The 23,415-nt window shown below is 44.3% G+C and overlaps 1 protein-coding gene across 1 annotated transcript in view; it reads right to left on the bottom strand.

Annotated features, from left to right (window-relative positions):
• LOC106747471 (protein tincar) overlaps window positions 1-23,415 on the bottom strand; it is a 116,206-nt gene that overhangs the window by 40,266 nt on the left and 52,525 nt on the right. Inside the window, exons 2-5 of the mRNA XM_014625028.1 lie at window positions 13,769-13,856; window positions 9,451-9,727; window positions 7,901-8,125; window positions 6,328-6,459 (exon numbers count right to left, since the gene is read on the bottom strand). Coding sequence (XP_014480514.1) covers window positions 6,328-6,459; window positions 7,901-8,125; window positions 9,451-9,721 — 628 coding nt within the window. The 5' untranslated portion in view covers window positions 9,722-9,727; window positions 13,769-13,856. The remainder of the gene's footprint in view (window positions 1-6,327; window positions 6,460-7,900; window positions 8,126-9,450; window positions 9,728-13,768; window positions 13,857-23,415) is intronic.

Below are 23,415 nucleotides of genomic sequence, written 5' to 3'. Positions count from 1 at the left end.
TGCGCGCGCGAGAATCCCTCCGCGTTCTGCAAACGTTATTTACAGCGTCTCATTAACGTCTGTCGGGGTGAAGCACAAACTTATTCCAAGACTGAACTGTGTGTCCAACTTCCTCCACTTCTCGCTCTTGAATTTCTTTGGATGTTATATGTACGATTAATTACCGGCAAAAGGTTAAATGGAACACCGTAATTTATCTCTCTATACTGCAGACCGTCGCAATTTGCTCTTTTCGCGGAAAAGTCCTTGTTTTCTGACGCCAGAGCACTCGGAGAGTCGTGATAAATTGCGCGGTATACGAGCAACGTTGATTAGAATGGCCACGTATATTTAACGCGAATTATAGCGCGGTTTTTAATATCTAACCGTATTTCGTCGTGGGTGTAATAATGTTGGGAACTGCCGATTGCAACGGAGAAGCGAACAGTGCGATCGCTCGCGATCGCAGCGTTGCCACTCAGTCTCACTGAGACAAAAAAGTGAAATAGCGATTGCTTCTTGCCGGAAGAGGTGACAAAAAGTGACCTCTCAGCCATCAGAATAGTGACTAAAAGTGGCTTTTTGTCAAATTCTGAAAGTAACTAAGGACATTTGAGCGAAGAAATAACAATTACTCTTATCTTCTCAGGTTTACCTTCGGATAACTTAACATACAGCGAGGTTCTTTTTATAATATGGTTTGAAAGTTTATAACAAGGAGAGATCAAGGGCATGAATAATATGATACGAGTACACTGAGAAACCTATTTAGTTGATTCAAGCAAAATTTTTCTAGATATGGATAAACAAGCTGTGCGAGGCTTACCTTTCTGAACATTTTTTTCATTGTCGTTCCAGAGAACCAAACTTTGGTTCTTACAATCAAAATATTTGCTCGTGTTCAAAGAAGAATTTTGTTTGAGAACTAAATGAGTTTCTCAGTGTACGTTTTCGGAGCAGTTTTTCTAAGAAAGACGGCAAAAAATACACATAGAACGTCTATACTTTACGAATGTAACAGCTCAGGGAAAAAAGCGTGACTATAGCAAACCATGTTGGACAGTAGAGAATTTTTCAGTGACAAATCAAGGAAAAGCGAGAAAAGGTGAGTGAAGTGACTGGGCGGTAGCGCTGCGAGCGCGGAAGAGAGCTTTACCTGGAAGAGAGGTCGATCCGGGACTTGAGATAACTCAAGACATCGCCGAGGAGATCGCGATACACACGTCGGGAAAAGTTCCCGAGAATTGCTTAATCGAGACTCTCGAGAAACGTTTCGCGACGCTGGACGGAACACGAGAGAAATGTCCTCGGCGCTTAACAACGGTCTCGCGTTTTCGGTCTATAATTAATCTCGAGTTGGGGAAAAAGTCTGCGGCGGACACGTAGAACGAGTAGCGCGCACAGCTCTCCCCGCCGGTCTTGTACGGCCGGCTCCGGTCGAGTTTAAAGATTTTAATTTTGCGAACAATTCCGCCGGATGAGACATCGCGGGTAATTAAACGGAGGCAGCTGGAAAAGGGGAAGAGGGAAAACGGGAGTAAAAAAGGCAGGAAGGAAGGAAAGGAGGTAGGGAAGGCGATGATACCTCACAGTCGGATCAAGCTCTGCCGGGCGGCTTTCGCGAGCACGCGTACGCGAGCGCGATGCGTTGTTACGCAAGGTGAATTTGCGTGGACGAGCATTTACACCGTTCTCGCGCGCGCGTCCCGGCCGAGTACGTACGTCACTTTACCGTAATTACGAGCGAGCTTAATGCGCCCTGCGAATGATACCTATTTGCGAGCGCCGACGGTGCATTACGGTGGATACCTTTCGACGGGCGTGTGTGCACAAGCGTACGCGTATATACGGGCGCGCTCCGGTATTAATGCGGCTGAAGTCCGAAATACCGCCAGCCAGCCAGCCAGCCAGCAACCAGCCAGTCAGCCAGCTCGCATCGATATTTCAAAATCGGCGCGACGGCGGAAGTGGAAAACGTAGAGATGCGATTAAACTTCGTTTTCCAGCGTTTAATTGAGATTCGTTGAATAATGAGTCAGCCGCGGTCTCGCTTTACGGCGACACGCAAAATCGCGCTGTAAAAAAAACGCAGCTTCGTGCGTTTAAACAAATTAGTGGCCCGTGCATCGCCGAAACGTGATTTATTCGTTCCTACGAATGACGGGGAAGGGAGAAGGGGAGGAGGCTTTAATATGTTCAACGTAAAGAAAATATTAGTAACGGGAGACGGTTCTATTACGGAATTATATTTGTGTGCAGAAAGCTGAGGTGAATTAAATGATAAAACAAATTTCAGCGTGAGTCTTGAAGAGCGTCGTCATTTTTTTCTAATAACGACCTTTGGGGCAAAAGCTTTAAAGCACGCGACAATTTTGTATTTACGCGCGTAGATGTAAAATAATTATGAAAATGAACGTAATAATTTACGCAAGAAAGCTCGCTATTTATCCCAGCCGGCGTGGAGAGGCGCATAATTAATAAGAGAGAGAGACGCATTATTCGCTTCGTTAGAAACGTCTCTCCCACATCCTTCTGTATCCTTTTAACGGAACGCGCATTTCGTTTGTGCACGTTTTTGCGCGCTTTCACGGCGTGATATCGTCCGAGTAAATTTAATAAATATTTCTCACCACGCCTCGTGTGTGTGTGTGTGTGTGTGTATGTGTGCGGACGTGGGAAAGATTTCCTGCTGCGAGAGAAAGAGGAAGCCCCGCTACTACTCACAGATTAACTGTAGTCCGCAGACGTGTGCAGGTGAGTTACGTTCGCGACGCACCTCACCGGCGGGACATCGACGAGTAGTTTATCGCCATATATCTTATCGCCCGCGAAGTTGGCGAGCTTCGGGACGCTTCTGTTCGAAAATTTCTCCCAACGTTAAGATATATCGCGCGATCGCACGCAACGGGGCGATCAGAAAGATCGCGCAACCAGCGTTACCACCTGATTACTCGCGGATTTTCAATTCCATTATTCTCCACGGCGAGAGAGGCAACACGTGTAACTCGCGTGATCTCGCTCAAACAACGTATGCGAATCAATTATGGATTTTAATGAATTTTTTATAGAGCTCTCGATGCGCGAGTTATTAAAGGTCTCGAAGAAAACGTCTTATGTGTTTTCATACGTAACTCCTGATGATAAATAATCTTCTCGTGTGCGACACACGAAAATTGAAGGACGAGGTTCGATAGATCATAAGCACAAGATGATCTTCACAATATTCTCGCAAGATCCCTTACAAAAATATTTCACCGTTTTCAGCCCGCGAAAATTGTTAGTCTGAATAGTGAAAGCGTGCATTTGACTGAGTGAATATGACTCCGTTTTTAGGTCAGAAAAGGATTTTTTATAATAACAAGTAATTATAGTGAATTACGTACGAATACATCGGAGTGTATTAACGTACTGTTGAGTATTTCTGAGCACACGTGTGCAGAAAATACGTACAGTGCTGTGTAAGTTTGAAATATGCAAAAGTACATTCAGCTACGAGTATAAAATTCGTTTAGCACTCACGAGCAGTCGCATTGCACATTTTGAAATAGCATGAGTAAATGGTACGACTTTTTAATGTACATCATTCCGTGATAAAACGAGACTGAGCAAAAGGGGAACGTATTAACGTGTTGTCACTCGTCAGGTGGAAAATGAACATTGAAAACGGGCGATCTCTTCAAAAATACTCGTGCATATTCGCGTACACTGTCGTCATATTCCTTCGCTTAATAGACTGCGCGTGTCTGAGAATGCAAGAGACAGGTATGAAAATGGTGGAGCGGGTTAAAAACGGGCTGTGGGGAGTAAAAACGGTGAAATATTTTCGTAAGAGATGCTCGCAGTATCGAGAGACTGACGTGTACCGTGCGGCTTTTCTCGGCGGCTTTAATATCCGCGGGAAATTCAGCGGGCGTCGAAACGAGGGTCGACGTCACCGTGCGCGATGCTGACGAAACGAGAGGCACCCGTTAAATTTCTCATTTTATAAAGCTCTCGATGCGTTTGGCGGGTTATTAAAGGTCTCCGAGGAAAAGTGTGTCAGGTGTTCTCACGTGTCGCTCTCGACGATAATCTCGCGAGCGGCAGGAAAGATCAAACAAAATCAAACAAAACGCTCGATAGAGACATCAAAGACGCACGATGATCTTTACAATATTCTCGTGAGATGCTTGCATCGTCGAGAGACCAACGTGTATCGCGCGGCTTTTCTCGGCGATTTCAATATCTGCGGGGAACTCAGCGGATGTCGGCTCAGGAAGATCGGTGTCACCGTGCGCGCCACGCCGACGAAACGAGAGTGCATAGGCGCCCGTTAAATTTCTCATTTTATGCGTCAAGGAACCTCGCCGTAAATCGCGGCTTATCGAGTTTAGCTTCGACGTAGAAACGCATTTATTCAGGTCGACGCGGCGCGACGACCGCTCGCGCCGGCGAGATGGGCGAAACCATGTAGAAACTTTCCTTCTGCACGCCGGTTGATGATATTTCCGGGACGAGACCATTATCGTCCTGCTGGCGGACAGGACGTTGGAAACTTCGAGAGCGGGAGCGGCGCAATTTTTAAGCGGTCCGCGCGTTAACGTATCCGGTGAGCCGTTCGCCCGTCTCGCTCGCCCGCCGCGTTTAAACGCCGCTCGTCTGCGGCGGAGCAGTTTCGGTAATAATAACTTACGTCGCGGGCGAACGTTGTATTTGTTCGGCGAACGTGACTTCGCGGCGACGCTTTAATTATGGAGATTATTACCTGGCCGGCCGGACATTCGCTGAAATTTACGGGATTAACGTACATCCACCTAAATTACGTATTTGCCGGTCAGTCTCCGGCACGATACGGAGCTCGCGATATAACACGGCTACACCGTGCGTTGTGTATCGACGAAGTCGCGGTTGCCCCTGAATTATTGTCCGAGCGAGGAGAGCCCGAGCGATAAATTCAATTAATCGCGAGATTAATCGGACTCGAAGAAATAAAACGGCCGGAAATGCTTGGATCGTTTAGATAACTGCCTCTTTCCCTTTCATACGACTCTATAAATGTATTATCACGCGCGTCACGCGATCTCTATAAACGTAAAAACGCAATTTTATTCGGCGGGCTTGAAATTAGCGACCGTCGTCGGTGGGGAAAGGGCTGAAACGCGGAAATACAAAAATTGGTTTATATATATCGGGGTCGGGAAATAACGCGAGTGTCGATACCTGTGTTATTTCCCGAGTACGGTAATTCGATTTGCGACAGCTGGACGTAATAATTTCGCTGAAAAAAACACCAACGTGGGGGGAGAAGTCGCGGTAACAATTCACTCGCGAAAGATTTTCATCGTGTTCGTGTCGAATCACCGCATTAAAATTTTACTTGTTGTATTTACCGATGGGAATCACCGAACACCGTCCTTCTGATTCGGCGAATTATTTCATTTGTTTGTTGTTCGAGATGTTGTTTGCGGATCGATACAGCAGAGGAGGGTCACACCTTCGAGTGCGTGCTGCATTAACAAACGACGGAAGAAAAAGAGACGTTCGTTCGCCGCACCCTCTTGCCTCGTTGTTTGCGCAGGCCACGGGGGTGCGTACGTAAAGCTCCGGAGAAGTGATAGCGGAAAGATGCTCGCTTTCTCACGTGGATTTCATTGTTTTCCTACGCGTCATATCTCCGCCGCGCCGCGTCCCCATGAAAACTCACCGGGCGTGGAATTGCGGAACATCAAAGCGCGGCCCGCTCGCTTCCTCCTTCGGCCATTTCCCCACCCTCTCGCCGAGCTTGATTATTACTTATTCAATATTGTCTGAGAGAAGTCGGGTAACTATGTTTGCGAGCGCGCAATGAAAGCACGTCACGCGTTCTTATTTGACGGGGAGGCGCAATTCCCGAACGTTCATCGCGTTACCACCGGGAAGCGTAAAATGTACATCCGATTTTGACGGTGATATTTGCCCGACGTAAACATCTTACTCACCGTCGCGCCATCGGGATCATGCATATGTATTTTATACGCGAGTGCGACATCATCGGTTGAATTTCACGTCTAGTTTCCAGACCGGATAAAGGCTACTTTCTGACCGAAGAGCAAATGGAGAAATAAAAGAGACATATGAAAAATTCTCATTCTTTCAGGTTCGAAATAAACCGAAGGTCACTCAAAGATACCTTCTCTTTCAATCGCTCTCGGGTAAAGAGTACAAATTGAACGCCGCCCTCGCGAGATATCGGCCACAGATCGGTGCAGCAGAAAATAACGAAAACCGGACGTAAAATTTACCCCACCCCCTTTTCCCTCGGCATGCACTTTTAGCCCGCTCCTGAAGAAGCGTATAACGAGTCGCGGTGCGGAGAGACATTTATATTACCTTTTGGCAGGAATCCAGCGTGTATTAGCCTCGCCTCCATGAGCAGAGAGGGTAGAAGGAAGCACATGGCCGTGCAGAGGTGCACGAAGGCCGCCGTAGGGCCGCCGTGTCTCCATAAATTATTCGCCAGACCTAAAAATCGTCGTTATCGTCCTGCTGAGCGTCTTTTTCCGAGTTACACGTCGTGTAATTAAGATCAATCTATCATCTTTGAGACGCGAAAACAGACGTTGATCCTACACGGTGGTCTTTACCCGCGTTTTACCACGCGGCTCTGCCCGCCCTCTCTGCAGTACTATTCTGCGGATCTAATAAATTCTTTAATTGTATATCGCAGATTCTGTTCCGTAGACGCTGCTGCGTCAAGTATTGGCTTTCGAGCGGACACGAAAAAAACGTACATAATTCATTGAATTCCGGATAAGCCGTTCAAGTTCGCGTTCAGAGATAAGCAGGCTTAATTCATTAATCTCTTTTACGTTCAAATTTGGTATTATTAAATGCGACGTTTCGGATTATATCTCGTATTTCCTGCTCTGTTCTATTCTAATATGTATGGCAAATATTAATAATACCACTATGGCTAATTAATAATAGAGGAGAAAGTGATATTTTAATGGCCCTTGCAGGTACATATAATGGCTACTCTTGATATTTCCATCATTAGGTGGCAAATTCTAATGATTACTTGTGAAATCATTTATTTAGCAGCCAGCCGTTACACAATAAGCGCCAATATGCTAATGCAATAGCCGGCATTTTAGTTACGACGCATTTTTACTTACGAGCGTTTCGAAATGTTTTTAAGGTAATTGTACTATTTAATTGTACATCATTCTTAAATTTCTCATTTTGCTTAAATTTTCTAATAAAAATTCAGTTATATTTATTGCCGTTTCTTCTAAGAGAATTTATTTTGAATAAGTGTATAAATTTGTAACAAAAACTGTGTTCTTTTAACACGTTGACTGCCACGGAACTTTTCACGATTCTGGTCTAAGAAATCAATTTGATTTAATCAAGTAATAAAGCGACGAGATAACTCGTAGTTGACGTCCCGGGCAAGTAAACAACCTACGAGATATCTCGTAGTTGGCAGTCAACGTGTTAAATCAATTTTTTAAGTTTATTTTAGTCGGGGCCCACATTATCATCCCTGTTCGACCTATCATACAATGTCGCTATATTTTTATAAATAACGTCCTAAGTAATAAATATGTTATAACTTTGACTCTAGAATCGATTAAACAAAACTTTGACGAATGTAATCGTTAAGTTTTAAATTTAAATTTTGATGATTATTAAAATTATTGTTCAAGATGTAAATGGGGACCGTAATACCATTTCCTCCTCTATAATATGTATATAGAAGCACACGATGTAGGACAAGTCGGTGATAAAAATTGGTTCCAAGTATCGTCAGGAATATTCATTTGAGACAAAGATGAATAAAGTTCATCAATGATAACGTTAAGTCCCGAATATATCCAGCGATAACAATATAAGCGATGACAAGCTCTATGATATGTGCTTCTATGCGCCATATAGTATTGAGGATAATTGCGTCACTTACTATTATCGGCGTTATTAGTGAGAAGCGAAGACGGCGGGTCGCGCGAGCAGGCGCTCAAATGTCGGCCCAGTTTTATTCCATCGTTCGCGAGATTGCCGAGCTTCAAGAACGCCGCACCAAGTAGCACCGGAAGTAAAACGACCCCGGTGCCGGCCAGCACCAGGCAGGCGTAGAGTTCGATTTTAGGAGGTGGCGCGTCCGCCGGCCACGGTAGTGAAAGATAAGCTGAAACAGAAAAACGCAACCCGGATTAAACGCCTGGGACAAAAGCGCGCAATATATGTATTAGCTTTCTTTGTATTAATTAAACAAATGTAAAAAATTGTACCGCTGCTATCCGGTCTGGACTCTTTCTGTAATGTCACGAGGTGTTGACGGACATAAAATAACACAACACTGCACTAATTTCTCCTTTCGAATGAAACCCCGATAGGCAAAGTGAAATATTCTTCCTCGGGAAAAGAAGATCATTTCGCTTTCGGACGTTTAGTTCCTTGGCAGCGCATAAATCGTGAGAATCGGGCAAAAAGATATAATGGAGGGAACGACGATCGTTAGCGGAATATAATCGACAGGGCGGCGGGACTGTAAAGAGCCGTTTACAACAACCGTAAAATATATAGTAAGACGTAAACAGTAAGCTAATCGACCAATTTATTTCTTACAGTCTAAGAATAATCGACTGTGATTGGCCAATTAATTTATTGCTTACATTTTGCTGCATACTTTACGTCTAATCTAAGTGATCTTTAAAGAGTTCACCGAAAGCGACGTTAACATATCGTTATGACGCTAATTCGTTCACGACGCTCCGACTCTACAAACGATTCAACTATCTCTTATCACGTCTCTATCTCCGATTTTGTCTTAATGCCATTAGGCCATTGGTGGCGGTATTAAGGGCAATTCTTAGACGCTAGGAGGAGATAGGGAGAGCAGGAAAAATTTCACCGCCAGCCTTGTGTGTCTCTGGCTACGTAATGACTTCCAGTAACGAAAGCCTCGTACCAGCTGCCAAGGGAAGAAATTTACGCAACGCCGCCGGCCGGAAACGGCCGGAAAATAAGGAAAGGCAACGAACCATTCGGGACCTTGGCCAGAAAGTTTTACTGATTAAAGTAATCTTAAACGAGGGGGCAAAGGAGAGCCCCCCGAAGTCGCTAATGTAATCTCGTAATCGCCGCGGCGCTCTTTTTATTTTACAGCACTAAACCGAAGTTATGAAATGAATACGGTTGCGCGAGTACACGAGGACGGCGCTCATCATCGTCGTTAAAGGGACGGACTTTCCGCATTGGCAAAAGTCGAAGCCGCAAAAAGTATCGCCGAGAGATCTTTTTCAAAACACATCCGCAAGAAATAAGACTACAGGTCGCATTTGATTTAGTTTCGCGTGACGGTAATCGAATATGTTATTCGAGAGCGAAATTAACCGATAAGGGATTTTCAGGCGAATAAGTAAAAGGATTTTCGAGAGACTACTGAGGTAATCGATCCCGCAGGGAGGCGTATTTTACCGGGATAAAACCGGGAGAGAAGTGCTATCTTACCGGCGAATCGTCTGGCGTATCTCATTGCTATGTACGCCTGAAAAGCGACAGCTAGAATGCCGTACCAGACGGACCAGAGGCTGTTCACATGACCGCGTATGCAGGATTCTTTCCTCGTCGATTTTCGCGTTTTCTTCGCCTTGCTCGTGGTGGTTACGCCGCTCGAGCTGATGCTCGACACGACCGGCAGCGGCTTCAACGGCTTTTTACACTTGGCCTGGTTCACATCGTTGTTGTTCTCGTATCCCATTAAGCTCCCAGTCATCGACATTTTGTCCTGCAAAAAAGGAGAGGAAACGTTTTCGATTAGTCGCGGGTCTGTTCGTGCAGAGTGCTTTTTTTTTGCGCTTCTTCAAACAACGTCGAGTCGATATTTCCTCGGCGAAGATTTGAACACGGCGATTTCCTGAAAAATTCGAGCGCATCGCCAAACTTCATAATTGGGGCTTTGTTGAAGAGGCTCTACTCGACGTCAAATGAAAGATAAATTCTTCCCTTTGTCTATTTGCATTTTCAAAGAGCGGCCAGCTTCCAAAGTTCGTGTAATCGAATTATACGCGATGAAAAGGGGCGATGTTTCACGGAGAAAAATAATTTTATTGCAGCGAAACCATCATTGCTGTTGCATATTCATTATGACAGAAGTAAAATTTAATTGGCGTGCCGAATAGTAACAAAATTAGCGAACTATTCGCAATTAAAACAGGAACAGTTTCGTTGATAGGACGAGAAATATCCTGCTGAGTGAATTTGTTCTTAAGACACGTTAATTTGCTGTTAGAACAATATATATATTCTCTAACATCAATTTATTTGTTTTTACAGCAAAATAATTCAGCGAATGGCAATGAGCAATTCTTAGCGAATCGTTTTGCTGTCCGTGTAAGTGACAGATTTTGCTGCGATAACACAAAATTGTCCATGTCCAGGAAATAATTTTTCTCCGTGTTTAAAGTTGAGATTACGCGCGGCAGAGGAATAATCAGCTCGAGCATTCCTTCGTTCACCGTGGGGCCAAGTTGTCACCACTATCGCCAATTCCATCTGACCGTAGCCGAGCGTTACGACGGCGGTTCCCATGATTTCTCGGCTCGGCCCGCCAATTCCTCGCGTCTATTTCAATTATCGCCCTTTACCCGATAATCACCCGGCGGACCGTGGCGTTTTATCTCGCGAGCGACTCTCGAGTCATTTCCATTTTACCGGGCTACACCGGGAGTCTCGATGCGTTCCAACGGTTTATCTCTCGTGCGCCATTGAGCCTCCTGGGAGGCTCTTTTCTACCGTTGTATCTTTCTCCGCTACTTTTCTGGAGAGCACGCGGCTCCTTCTCATTCGCGCTTCTTCTATCTCCTCTTTACCCCGGCATTTCACAGTCACGTCGCTACGGAAGCAAGGGAAACTCGCGGATACGGTTATGCTAAAATATTAGGTTGCCGGGCGCGGGTTTGTCCCGTCCTTTTAAATATTGAAAAGGATCTGACGCGTATATACACACTCTGAAGGATCTCTTAAATATTAACGAGATTTCCGGTTAAGACGCGGTTTGGGAAATAATTCCTCTCGCATGTCATCAATTTTTCGCACGAGTTCGCTACATCATTGTTCGCAAGTCTTTCGAAGATAACGTTTTCAACCATCTTTTCGTCAAATATATATTTCATACTTTACTGTTGTATACACATATTTACTATCGTGTTTATTACTATTAAAGTAAAAGTACTAATGCCTAACCTAATTTAACTCTGGACATTCTTATTATTTTTGTCTTTAAGTACTCGCGTTTAAAAACCAAAACAATAAGAACGTCCAGAATACAGGTACTTGTCCAGGCACTGTTACTTTTACCTATATACTATTATATTTACTAGATTTACTATCGTATATATTTTATACCCTCGAGAACAATCGTGCCAAATTTATCGGCTAAACAAGCGCGAGCATGTCGGCCCGCTCATTATCTCCGCCCCCGCTCAAGAAACTTAATGAAAAGTTCTAATTTACCGCAATCCCCTCGGATCGGGTAATTAAGAGACGTCGCGTGTGTACTTTATTGCCTGCTACTTTTTATTGTTACATTGACCGCGGTACTTTTGTAAACGAGGCGCAGTTTGTTCCGCCGGGTTGTGCGGCGAGGTCCGAGTAATTAAAATATAAACGAGCGCCAGTTTCCAGTTTTAGGACGCGCGGAGGAGAGAGCGCCGACCGCACGAGTGCGCGCGCGCGCGCACTTATTCTGCCTGTTTTCCGTTCGGTTATGAGCTGGGCGGCTTCAGAGACCCTTCGCGCGCACGCTCGGCTTCTCTCCTAAGCCTAGGGGTTGTAAAGTGCAAAGTTTTATGATCGTTTTCGCTGGATTCGTTCCGCGATAAAATTTCAAGAAGGGAGGCGTCGGCACGAGCGCGCGCGCGCGTTCGGTGCATGCGTGCGAAGAGGCACGTGCGTGACCGTATCAGGGACCCGCGAGGCGTGTACTCGCCTTCCTGTTTCACGATCTGAAAATTTATAGTCCCCCCGTGAACAACCAGCCACGAAATCCTCCTACAATGCGAACCTTTCCTTCTACGTTCGCGCGAGCATATTCGATATCAGCGCGTTCGCAGGATCCTCGACGATAGCGGTCATTAAATGAAACGGACACGGATGCTAGGATATCATTTCATACGAGCCGTGAACCGGCTCATTTCCGAATCGGAAACGTGCGCAAGGTGGAGTGAATCGGTACGCAGGAGAATAAAAGATTCAGGTAAATAATTACTCTAATATTCCTTAACAAATTTTTCCTCGGATTAAGCAAATATTATTTGATTTGTAGCACCTCTTTCAACATTAAAGTAATATTTATTTGATTCAAGTTAAATTCATTTAATCCAAGTAAAAATTTTCTAAGCAGTAACGAAGTAAATATTTAATTATAGCCTGCACTTTTTTCTATGTAAAAGTGAGGGAAAAAATAAATGTGCGATTTTAGCGATGTAATTCATTCCTCTGCGGAAAAAGAAAACGAGATGAAGAAATTCTCTTTAAACGTGAGAGATAAAAGAATTATCTTCTTTAATTGTTTCTATAGTATGCGACAATTGGAATTTTTCAAAAGAATCGGTATGATAAGTACATGTGATAAAGCATCATGCTTTCCGTATAAGCATTCACAAAAACGGACGCAGGAATTTTCATGCTTTCCACCCGAGTCGTTCTTATGAGGTAAGTGGAAATATTAATTAGCATCCAGACGAATCCACGTTACGCGCTGGCGTCAAAGGAAGTGTCTGGAGAGCCGGAGAGCTTCGTGGACGACCTTTTATGGATGAGAAATCGCGAGAATGCGTTTCAATGAAACGATCGATGAGGTTTTCTTAAAATAGCGTCCGGTAATTAACGTTCGAAGGGAATCCTCCGTCGAAGGAAACTTCAATTAGCATTTATCATACATTATTCGATAATTTGCGACTGATTGGGTTCTCGATAAGTAAGTTTCAGAGTCGGACGAAGGTGATTTTCTTCATTTCCTGTCCGCCTCCTCCTTTACTATTATCAGAAAATTCCATTGCAGTTACAATATTTGAAGTATGTATTATCGATATTAATGCGAATAGTTTGGGAAACTCCACGGTTCTTTCCGAACGTTCTTCTCCAATTTAAATATTCCGTGAAATATTAGCTCTCAAACTTTTCCGCAGTATTATCAGAGTGACAGAAGCCGCTTGAAATTAGCTTTTACGCTTGAAGGATTACGCCCGAAAGTCGCTGGCAGATTTTCGAAATCTTTCGGTAAGTCCGCGGGATCGTCGTGGGAGCGTAAAATCCACGCGCACCCGGCTGAAACTTTGCGCACCGCTACTGCGAAACGTGGCCGGACGACGAAAAAGTACGCGATTACGTAACGGTATAGCTTGAAAGTTCAATTGAACACCGAGTGCGAGTGTGTGTGAATACACCGACACGTTCGGCCAGATAACGCGCGATTAGTTTTTAGGAAGAGACTGAGAAGTCCGAATTCGAGTTTTCGAAACGCGATTTCGAGGATGGGGTTAAACGGCTGTACAATTTCATCCCGATAGAAACGACCGGCGAAACTTGGATATTTCTCGCGTCGCACGTTTCAATTTTAACGTAAAGAAGTTAAAACGACGCGGTGGAAACGCTTATGTGTATTCTTTTCGCGAAGAATTCAATTACAATGTGTCAGTGCTACTCCGCTTCGCGGAGAAAGTTCCGTAGAACTTTTTAATCAGAAAATTTAACCGATCGCTCGGTGACGCGGATAAATTACACTTTCTCCGAGCGCGAGACCGATATTCAAGTTACGGGAACTTACCAGATTTCTGTCGAGTCCTCTAAAATCTCGAGTAGGCTTCTCCGCGATAATTGATTCGAAGATCTAGCATCTTTGGCGGTGGTAGCGCCTGAAACGAATAAATAACGGAGCTTTAGCGAGGTTTCTTTAGGTAGCTATAGCGTAAAATGAGTTTTTTTCAGAATTCATTGAAGCTCATACTATAGACAGATTTAAACATGATTTAATTATTCACATGATTGGAGAAAACGATTGACCATTCGGAAGCTGAGATACTAAAGATGGCATTTTTTATACGTGTTGGAGGTTGAGGTCCTATTTTTAACTTCTTCTTTAATCCTTTCTAAACCACATTAAGAATTTGTATGAAAAACTACTGTGATATTAATAACTAATACAAAGGCTCGACAATTTTATAATTTATAGTAACCTGTAATGTGTATCTATACATAAAGACATATTTAAATATTTATATATTACTTTCTATTATGTGTGCACCTCTATTACCTCCACTGACATATAAATAAAGCATTAATAAGAAAAATTAAAAACAAGTAATATCTCCGTGTCTGTGTATACACATTTCTCTTCATTTCGTTAAAAATTAACAATTATTATTTAGATAGTTAAATACAATTGTAGGAAAGTATTTTTTTCAGTAAATAATACATTTATATAGGGATCTCTTAATATCGTTACTAAAATTCCGTCACTTTACGATACAACAACCTTAACGAGACAAACAACAGTGAAATAACATTTCAGTAAAACGCGAGAAACGCCGTCCAGTTTTACGTTTCAACATTACGACGAAACATTTTATGCTCTAATACGGCGAAGGAAGCACCGTGTATGTCATTTCAAATTACCGACGAGACCAACGGGCTTCGAATTTCGCGACGATTCTCTGCGATCGACGCTCAAGGCGACGCGAGGAATTTCCCGGTTCTCGCGTCAGCATTTACGCGCGGACAAATTCTAATTTTCGCAGTGTGTTGACATTGCAAGTACATTCGCGAGTAGTGGCTTAGTCGCTCCATTAATCACATTGTCTTGGTGATGCTGTTCAGATGGGATTAGGCGATGTTTGCTGTCTCGCCGTGTTTATCCTGGAGCAGGAATGCCGCGTCGAGGAGGTCCGGCCGTGATTCGCAACAATCCTTTGTTGATCGATAAAATTTGCCGTTTACCTAAGCCGGGATAATAAGCTTGCGCTCGGACAAGCCGCGTTAATTACACAGTCGTGTTCGAGATTATGCTTCGCATATGGTTCTCGCAAATTATGCTTGCATTCCCTTTCATTGACAGCGAAGTGACTTGTTCCGCGTGCATACATTCATTATTAGGCGTGTCTAATAATGCGCTCACGTGTCTTAAAATTCGCCACGCGGCGAGGATGATACGGACTTTAGCGCTTCGTCTGGTACAAAGTAACCGAACGTAAAACCCTTTTAATCCTTCGATAGATCGTCGGCCACACTGGTGTGAGGGAGAATTAAAGTCCGCTCCCTGCTCTCTTTTATTAAAGGATATAAAAATGACAAACGTACGCGCCACCCTCAATCTTTAATTAATTGCTCGAGTTCCTTGTAATTAGGAATTCTCTCTGTGCTCGAGATAAAATATGTCGTTGGACGAGGAATAATTTCGATTTAAACGACTTTCGAGACCGCTTGCGGTCTTGAAGAGGAAACCATATCACGCCTAAGGATCATTTTCCTTCTTTCTTTATCTCGCTGCCGAATTATCTCGGTTATCTGCCGGGATCCTTCAGCGGTCGGGTTTCCAAAAATTACCCGCCACTCGGGATGAATCCCTCCCTCGACGGGCGCAAGAGTGAAAACCGAAACGACTCTATGCCAGTGTCTCTCCTCTTTCTTTTCAATGGTCACACGCTCGATTTCACAAAGAGAAAGATAACACAGCGCCATTAGTCTGATTACAGTTTCGTATTACGCGGCACGAGCAGCACCTGAGCTCCTCTAGGATGGTGTTTGGCCATTGTGCGCGCTCCGGTAGCTCGAGTTGAGAAAGGTAAGCTCGTACAGCCCGGTGTAAGAAGGCAAAACCGCGAGTTCATTAATTTTACCCCCGGAGGCAAACCTTGAGCCACACAAAGCACGCCCGCGAATTAACGCGGCGCACAATACGAATAAATACGCCGGGCTGGCCGGCTTTGGGAGACACGCGCTGCGAAGCAATAAGAATTCCATTCGAATACGCCGGGAATCATTTTTAACGTCGCATTTTGAAGGAGAGCACTTTAGCCCGCTTTAATGAGTCAAAGGGAGATTACAGTCGAATTAATTAAGCCGAATTAATTAAGTTCCGCGTTAAATTAGTTCCGTAAAATAATATAATGGCAGTTAGCGCAAGCTCGTTATCACGCTAGCGGAATAATTCGATGAAAGCTGGCCTCTCGTTGTGTGTAATCCGTTACTCGCGCCATGACGAAGAGGTATTGTCTGTCCTGTCGACATTAACAACATGTTTAGCTTACGATTGTCGACTCGTCGTAATATTAGTAAGTAGTATCAGTAAGATATTACAGTAATAACAAACTCCGTGACAATTTTATTCCAGCGTTAAACACCGTGATGAAAAATCGCCGCAAATTACATTCTATCGGAGATATAACAGACATAATAGACATATGTATGACGGCTCGTACATATGTCCTTTAATTCTCCCTGCAATCTGCTCATACATCTTGTATTAGATCGATTCCTGTCAGCGCCAAGCGGATACTCTTTCTCCGTTCGGATCGTAGTTACAGGTATGCTATGCCTCCCAAGCTAAATGTGCCGAATTCTAGCGACGGGTTTCTTAGGAAATTTAAAGTCGATTTGGTTTCGAACATTATTTCTGAAATTGTCATTTCTGAATTGTTATTGTTGAAATGTAGTGCACAGCAGCGACATATTCGTCATACTCGTATAATCGCGCAATATCTTCTCGTAATTTTATCATTGTCACTTGTCAACATCAGTTATAAAAACTCCTGAAATGTTGCGAAATTGAGTGACAGTTTAAATCAAATGAAAATTTTTCACAAGTGCTTTTTTCAGACTTCGGATATGAAATTTGTACAGATGACAGATACCCCGCATAAAAATTATTCCTGATTTTTTTCATACACACTACAAATTCTAGTTAGAATATCCCATATTTACGATAAATATGGAATAAGGTCTTTTCTCCACGATGCTGAATGACTATCGAGTGATCGTTCGATCAAGTAATAGTTAATAAATGGCGTTACATTTTTAATGTTACTATACTTAATAGCGCGCGCGTAACATATGTATGTGTGCTTGTAATGTGTGAACACTTAAGCTTCGCAAAGAAAAGTAAGGATCGTTCATAATTCCAACAAGACGTTTATTCATTGTATTATTATAATAGTTTTGAAAAATATATTCTCGTTTATTGTTTTATATGATTTTTATATCCTTTATTTTAGCCAAACAGAATATATATTCATATATTTGTGTCATCCATGATTCCACCTTTCTATTATATTTTCACGTCTTGTTACTCCACCTTTCCTTTCGAGGGTTAAAGTGTTTTGTATATTCAATCATAGTATAAGATGGAAATCAGAAACAATTTTTGGGAAAATATTGCGGACGACGAAACAAAATCTGCTTATGTTTCCCATGTTTGAAACATTATTCATATTTCTAACCAGAACCTGCGTAAATTTTCCGATTAGAATCCATCATTATTTTGGGAAATCGGACTGTATGCCTATTAAATCCCAAGAAATTTTTTATGCGGGTAACTGTCGTTACCGAAACATAACATGTATAATATAATTTTGATATTGATTGCGATATTGATGCATGACACATATTAATTGCAATATTAGTTATCATGCTGTTAGAAATTCCGATATTAAGGTCGCAATCCGGTTTAATCAAAGGCAACCCAAGGAAACGGAGACGAAGAAAGAACGATCATCCAACGAGTATAACGGCGAGCGCGATAATGTGATAACGGCGATCGCGACTCCTCGGGGCGATCTTTATTAGTAACCGTACAGGAAATTGCCGTGACTTCGAGTCAATCATCTCGGCCTCCGTGAAATTCCGGCGTATCACGAGGCTGAACGCGCCGGTAATTACATCACTCGCAATAAATCAGGGCCGCTTGGCATTAATTATCCGTCAACCGAACGGTGCGCGCGGAGTGGCAAAAACTTCTTTTCATGCACGGGAGAAAAATGTCCACTTCGATAGAATATAACGCGCGATGCTGATATATCATTCATGGTCTCCGTCGCAACGTGTATTACAAAGTACACGGGCACGTTGTAAGGACGGAAGAAATCGAAACGGAAGACGATATCGGAAAGATCGCCGGTGCGATAACTCTCGAGAAACGGCGCTTCATCGTCCGTCGTGTGAATCGTGCAATTTTACACCTATCGAAGACGTTTAATGACGAGCGATACTCCATTCGGTGTCGGTGAAATATTTATTTTCTCTTTTTGTTTCTCTGTTTCTTCTCTCTTTCGTCGCGTCGTGTGCACGTGTGTGTATGATAACAATGCAAATATTAAATAAGTGAGACTATCGGACCAGCGATACGACTGTAAATACAAGTTAAATCACCCTTACTGTTGGCATTCACGATATTGACTATTCTGGTATTGGCGCCAGCGGGTTTAATCACTCAGCGCGGGCTGAAAAGACGGTCTTTTATAAAGCCGATCAAAATGTAGACTTGATATTCATACAGAAAAAAATCTCTGTTCGTGTAACTGAATTGGGATCGAACGAAAATTTGTCGACGAGAAATAATATCTCTGTCACTGTAGCCGAAAACATTTGTTGGAAGATTCAATATTAAAACTCGGTTGAGATGAAAGACAATTGACCGGGTAAGAAACTGCTACAGGAATTTTCCGGTTTCTGAATTTTCCGTCTATTGTTCCAACGGAAAATTCAGTTATACTAACGGAATTGTTTTTTCCGTACACAAGTCAACTCCAAAGTTCAACGATGCGAAAGAAACTTTCAGAGAGGAAAAATTCACATTTACTTTTATACCGTTATTTCGTCCTATGATACTCGACTGATAAATATCACAAGCAATTTTGTACAAATGAAAAAATATAAAACTAACGTAAGTAATGCTTAGGTAAGTTTAATAAGAACATAATATCTAACATTGTCAAAGTGAACGTCCCAATTAGTGTCTTCATTTGTAACTGTATTTGTTCTTAAAGATGTCTTAGGACGTCCTAATTTAGTTTGGGTTTAGGTTGTTGCAGATTAATTAACACGTTCAGTGCGGGAACGTATATATGCGTCCCAAGTCAACTATTATCCCCACTGTAAAAATTTAAAACTGAATAAGGATCTACGTATGTATACGTCCGCAGTCACTGGCGCCCGCATAGATATACGTATATATATATACGTTCCCGCGCACTGAACGTGTTAAGATTTGATCACAAATTAAAAAAATCTAATACAATTTGAACCCCGAATGTTTGAACTTTTGAACAAAATAAATGTTACGTACTTAACACATGTATTACTACAATAATTTATTAATTTTCATGATGAGATTACTTCGTCACCAATTGCGACATTCATTTCATCTAGTTTGAAATGAAGAAAGTAAATGAAGCATTTGCGCAGGAAGTCTAATTACCGTCACAAAAATCATCGCCCGACTAATTCGGCAGACACCGAGAATTCATCACGCGGGGCAAACTCGGGAGGTGCGTGGCACAGGAGGCGAAAAGTTTAAGCCGCGGCTGCGGCAAACAGGCTGCTATAAGCAGGCCTCGGAACCTGATAAAATGATCTCGCGGGGATGATTCATCACGTGCGATGCGTTCTCGAGTTGACGCGCGCGAAGAGCCGCGCGAGCACGCGGAATCGAGAAAATTATTCATCGTGCGCGCTTTTCCGCCGTCGTCGTCGCCGCTTCTCAGCGATTTCGTGCGCGCTGGGGAGAATGAAAAACGTGATTAACTTGTGGCCTTAACATCGCGCCGCTTATATCCCGGATGAATTATTGCGCGACGGGATATCCCGAAACTCTATTATCTCGGCGGGAAGAGCGAAAATTCGAAAGCGGAAGGTCGAGATGGATTTTCGGGCTTCGCTATTTTGCCGAGTTTGCGGCTTTCTTCCGAGCTGCCGTTCCCTCGCCCTCCGCCTCGCTTTCTCTTTCGCGGGGAGGCGCTCTTATTTCGGTTCTTCCGAGCTATCGTTTGTCAGGTCTGGTCTGACCGAAGAGAAATCTCCTATTATCCGAGATGCCAAGGAACTTACGAGCGATCTCGTGATCTCGCGATTGAAAGAAAGAAAGATCCGGGCTCGAAGGGATTCGAGCTGACTTAGCGGAGCTAAGGACGAGCGCAAGTTGTAGCGCGAGTTGAAATATTTGAATTATTAGTACTCGCAAGAAATCTCGTCGTAAATATCCCGGCGTAATGTACAGAGTAATGCACGTTCTTCAGAAGGGTGATCCCGAAGTTGCGCCATAAAGCGTGTCTGTAACACTTATTATTGCGCGTATCGTATACGCAACGTCGCGGCGCTTATATTTCGGATGATATATTTCCCGAGGGGAAGGATTTCCCGAAAGCCCGTTATCTCAGCGGAGAGCGTGAAAATTCGAAAGCGGAAATCGGAGGGATGAGTTTCGGACTTTCTAGCGAAGCTTGCGGTTCTCCCGCGCGCAATCGTTTTCCCTCCCACTCTCCTTATCCGTCGTCTCCCTTTCACGACGACGTCTATCCTCGCCGTGCGGGCGCGCAATGCCGAAATTCAACAGCGTCACAATTTAAGGAAGGAAACGTCCGGGAAAGAGAGACTGATTTCGAAAGATTTCCCGGAGTTGGCGAAGAGGAGAAAGAGAGAGCTTAAAGCACGGCAGGCGGGAACCGCTGATTCGGAATTCGCTCTCGGCAGGGACAGAAAACGCGGCGGGGCGATGCGGTTAGAAGTTTTCGAGATTGTTTGCCGTGCTAGCCGGAATATAAATCGGGCTTAACTCTCGTCGGTTCCTTTTCGTATGGTTAGGCAAATGTGGCTTTTACGAGCGCCGTCGAGGAAACGAACGTTTTTAATTCACCCGGCTTCTCATCTTTCCGCCGCGTTGTCTGAATTTGGCCGGAGGAAGGATCATTTTCGACTATATCAGTAACGATCACGTCGTTTGTGTGTGTGTGTGTGTGTGTGTGTGTGTGTGTGTGTGTGTGTGGTGTGTGTGTGTGTATGTGTGCGCGCGCGCGCGCGTTGCGTTTGCGTAATTTTAATTTACATTTTATCATACTGCATAGAAATTTTCCCAGATTTTCTCATATACAGCATAGATTCCGATTGAGCATCCAAGTTGTCTCAAAATAGGTTATCCCACTACGATAATTGGGAATTCCATTCTTAATCTATACGGGGAAAAAGAATTAGCGCGTAAAGCTGGAAACTAACTGTCCATATAATACAAAAATCCATAATTATTTTGAGAAATTGGACTAAATCCCAAAAAATTTCCTACGCGGGCAGAGGCACGGCGGAAGTTCGTCGAATTTTCAGACACATTTCTTCTACCAATTATAACGAAACAGTATACACCATGCTCAGCTGCATCCGCTAACATTATCTACGCGCTTTTCGCCACTTTTCAGATAACTGTCCGACGCCGCACTTATAAGACGACCTTTCAGTCAGTGAAATCAATCAACGATCCGAACAAACTTCGGCAAGTCTCATATTTTCACTGATTTGCATTGCGTTAACCTTACGATTTTACCCGGCAAGAAGAATCGTCGCGCGTACCGCTCGCGAGATCGAAAATGCGCTTCGCGCGACATAAAGCGCGAAATTGCAGCCGCCGGCACGAAAAATCGCACGGCGACCGTGCGAAGAATAGGCAGGAAGAAGGGCGGCGCTTGATGGAGAAATGCGTATTGTCTGGCCCGGGGAGATAGTTACTTATGGTATCCATTTGCGGGAGACTCTCTCTCTCTCTCTCTCTCGATGCGTCCGTCATGCCGTGTGTACATTCGCAGCGAACGAGCGTGCATATGCACACGCACACGCGCTCTCACGCACGGACCCAGGAAGGAGCCGGCACAAAAGGGTCTCTCGGCGGGGTGTGGGCTGCACCGTGATAATTCTAGAGCCCTTGCCGTCACGACCCATCGTTCGGAACCCTCCCTCTACTCTTATTCTTTCTCTTTCTCTCTCTCTTTCTCTCAGAGCTCTTAAGAGCCCCTCGCCGGAGGAAGTTAACTGTTGCCCCTTTCACGTACGGCAATGCACATCGTTTGACACGTGACGGACTTGTGTTAATTGGGCTCGGTGGAGCGACCGACGGGCGACGAGGGCCAACCGATCGGAACGGGGAAAGCTCCGCTTTCGATCGCGTCCACTCACGCCGACGTAATCGACGACGACAACAGTTGCATCGCGTTTCACGTCTCGGTTATCCCCGTGTCTCTCGCACACGAGCGCGCGCGCGAAATTCTGTCGAAACTGGGGTTCGTCCGACGGACGGCACGGAGGTGAAGCTACGAAAATGGATGACGCGTGCAATAATAATGATATAATACGAAAGGTCGGATAAAGTAAGGCGGTAACGCGAGATCCACGAGCGAAAGGGCGGTCAGTTGTCACCGGCGTGTCTCAAGGTAATCAGTAATTAATAATTTCGCCATTCGGCCGGCGACTACGCGTTAAAGCCTCATGAAATATGCGCGCATCCAGCCCTCTCTTTAATTAAAAATCCCGAGTATATCCCTCCGCTGCCTTCATGTAAGTATAATAGCGTGCGACCCTACTCGTTAAGGAACTCGCCAGTACCGACGTTAATTATGCTCACAATGTTGTAGCGAGGGTACTGCAAACATCATTACGAAATAATAGCGGCGGCTTGTGGTATTACCTCAAATAATATTTGCCGCGAGTAACATTCGTTTTATGTACACATTAGCGCACACGCGCTCTATGATGTACTCCCGCGTCTCTTTGTTGGTTCATTCATCCCAAGTACCCACGTCGTCGCGAAGACACGCTCGACGATCCCGAAATCTTGATGCGTGTTCGTTATAATTGGTCGAACCGCGCAGCTCGAGCATCGCCGAGAGGCTTATCGCTCACTACGTAGCGTTCCCGACGCCGTCACTTTTTACTTTCCGGAGTCATTGATTGATGTATTTGCTTCGCGAAACGATCATACGCATTAACCCCCATTAACGGCTCACACCTGCACACGCGATCGATACGAGGTCCCGCGGAGCAGACTGGCGAGATATCCTTGCTACGAGGAGAAAACCGACGGAGGGGGCGAGAGGAGAAAAAGGGAGAAATCGAGAGGGAGCCGCAGGCAGGGGGAAGGGATATTGTACAGCTGAAAGTTAGACTTGTGAAAAGCAAAACGAGAATTAGTCCCGCGGATCTCATTAACGTTGCTCCCTCCCGTTGAGCAGATGTGCATGTCGAAATGACGGAGTTCGAGCTGCAGCGAGCGAAGAATCCCGGCGACGAAATAATCCCCGTGAATCGAGACGACGAGACCCGGGAAATTGAGGAAGCGGCAAGCGCGAACCCCGTTGCCGTTTGCAGGTGCAAAAGGATTAGGGGAAAAGGTGAAAAGAGGGGCGGCAACGAGGGATAACACGGGGGTGGCTAAGACGGAGGCGG

The sequence above is a fragment of the Dinoponera quadriceps genome, unplaced genomic scaffold, assembly GCF_001313825.1.
Source record: "Dinoponera quadriceps isolate SergipeBrazil2010 unplaced genomic scaffold, ASM131382v1 scaffold1750, whole genome shotgun sequence".
NCBI lineage: Eukaryota > Metazoa > Arthropoda > Insecta > Hymenoptera > Formicidae > Dinoponera > Dinoponera quadriceps.
The sequence above is the reverse complement of the archived record's forward strand: the minus strand, read 5'-3'. Positions and strand labels throughout refer to the sequence as shown.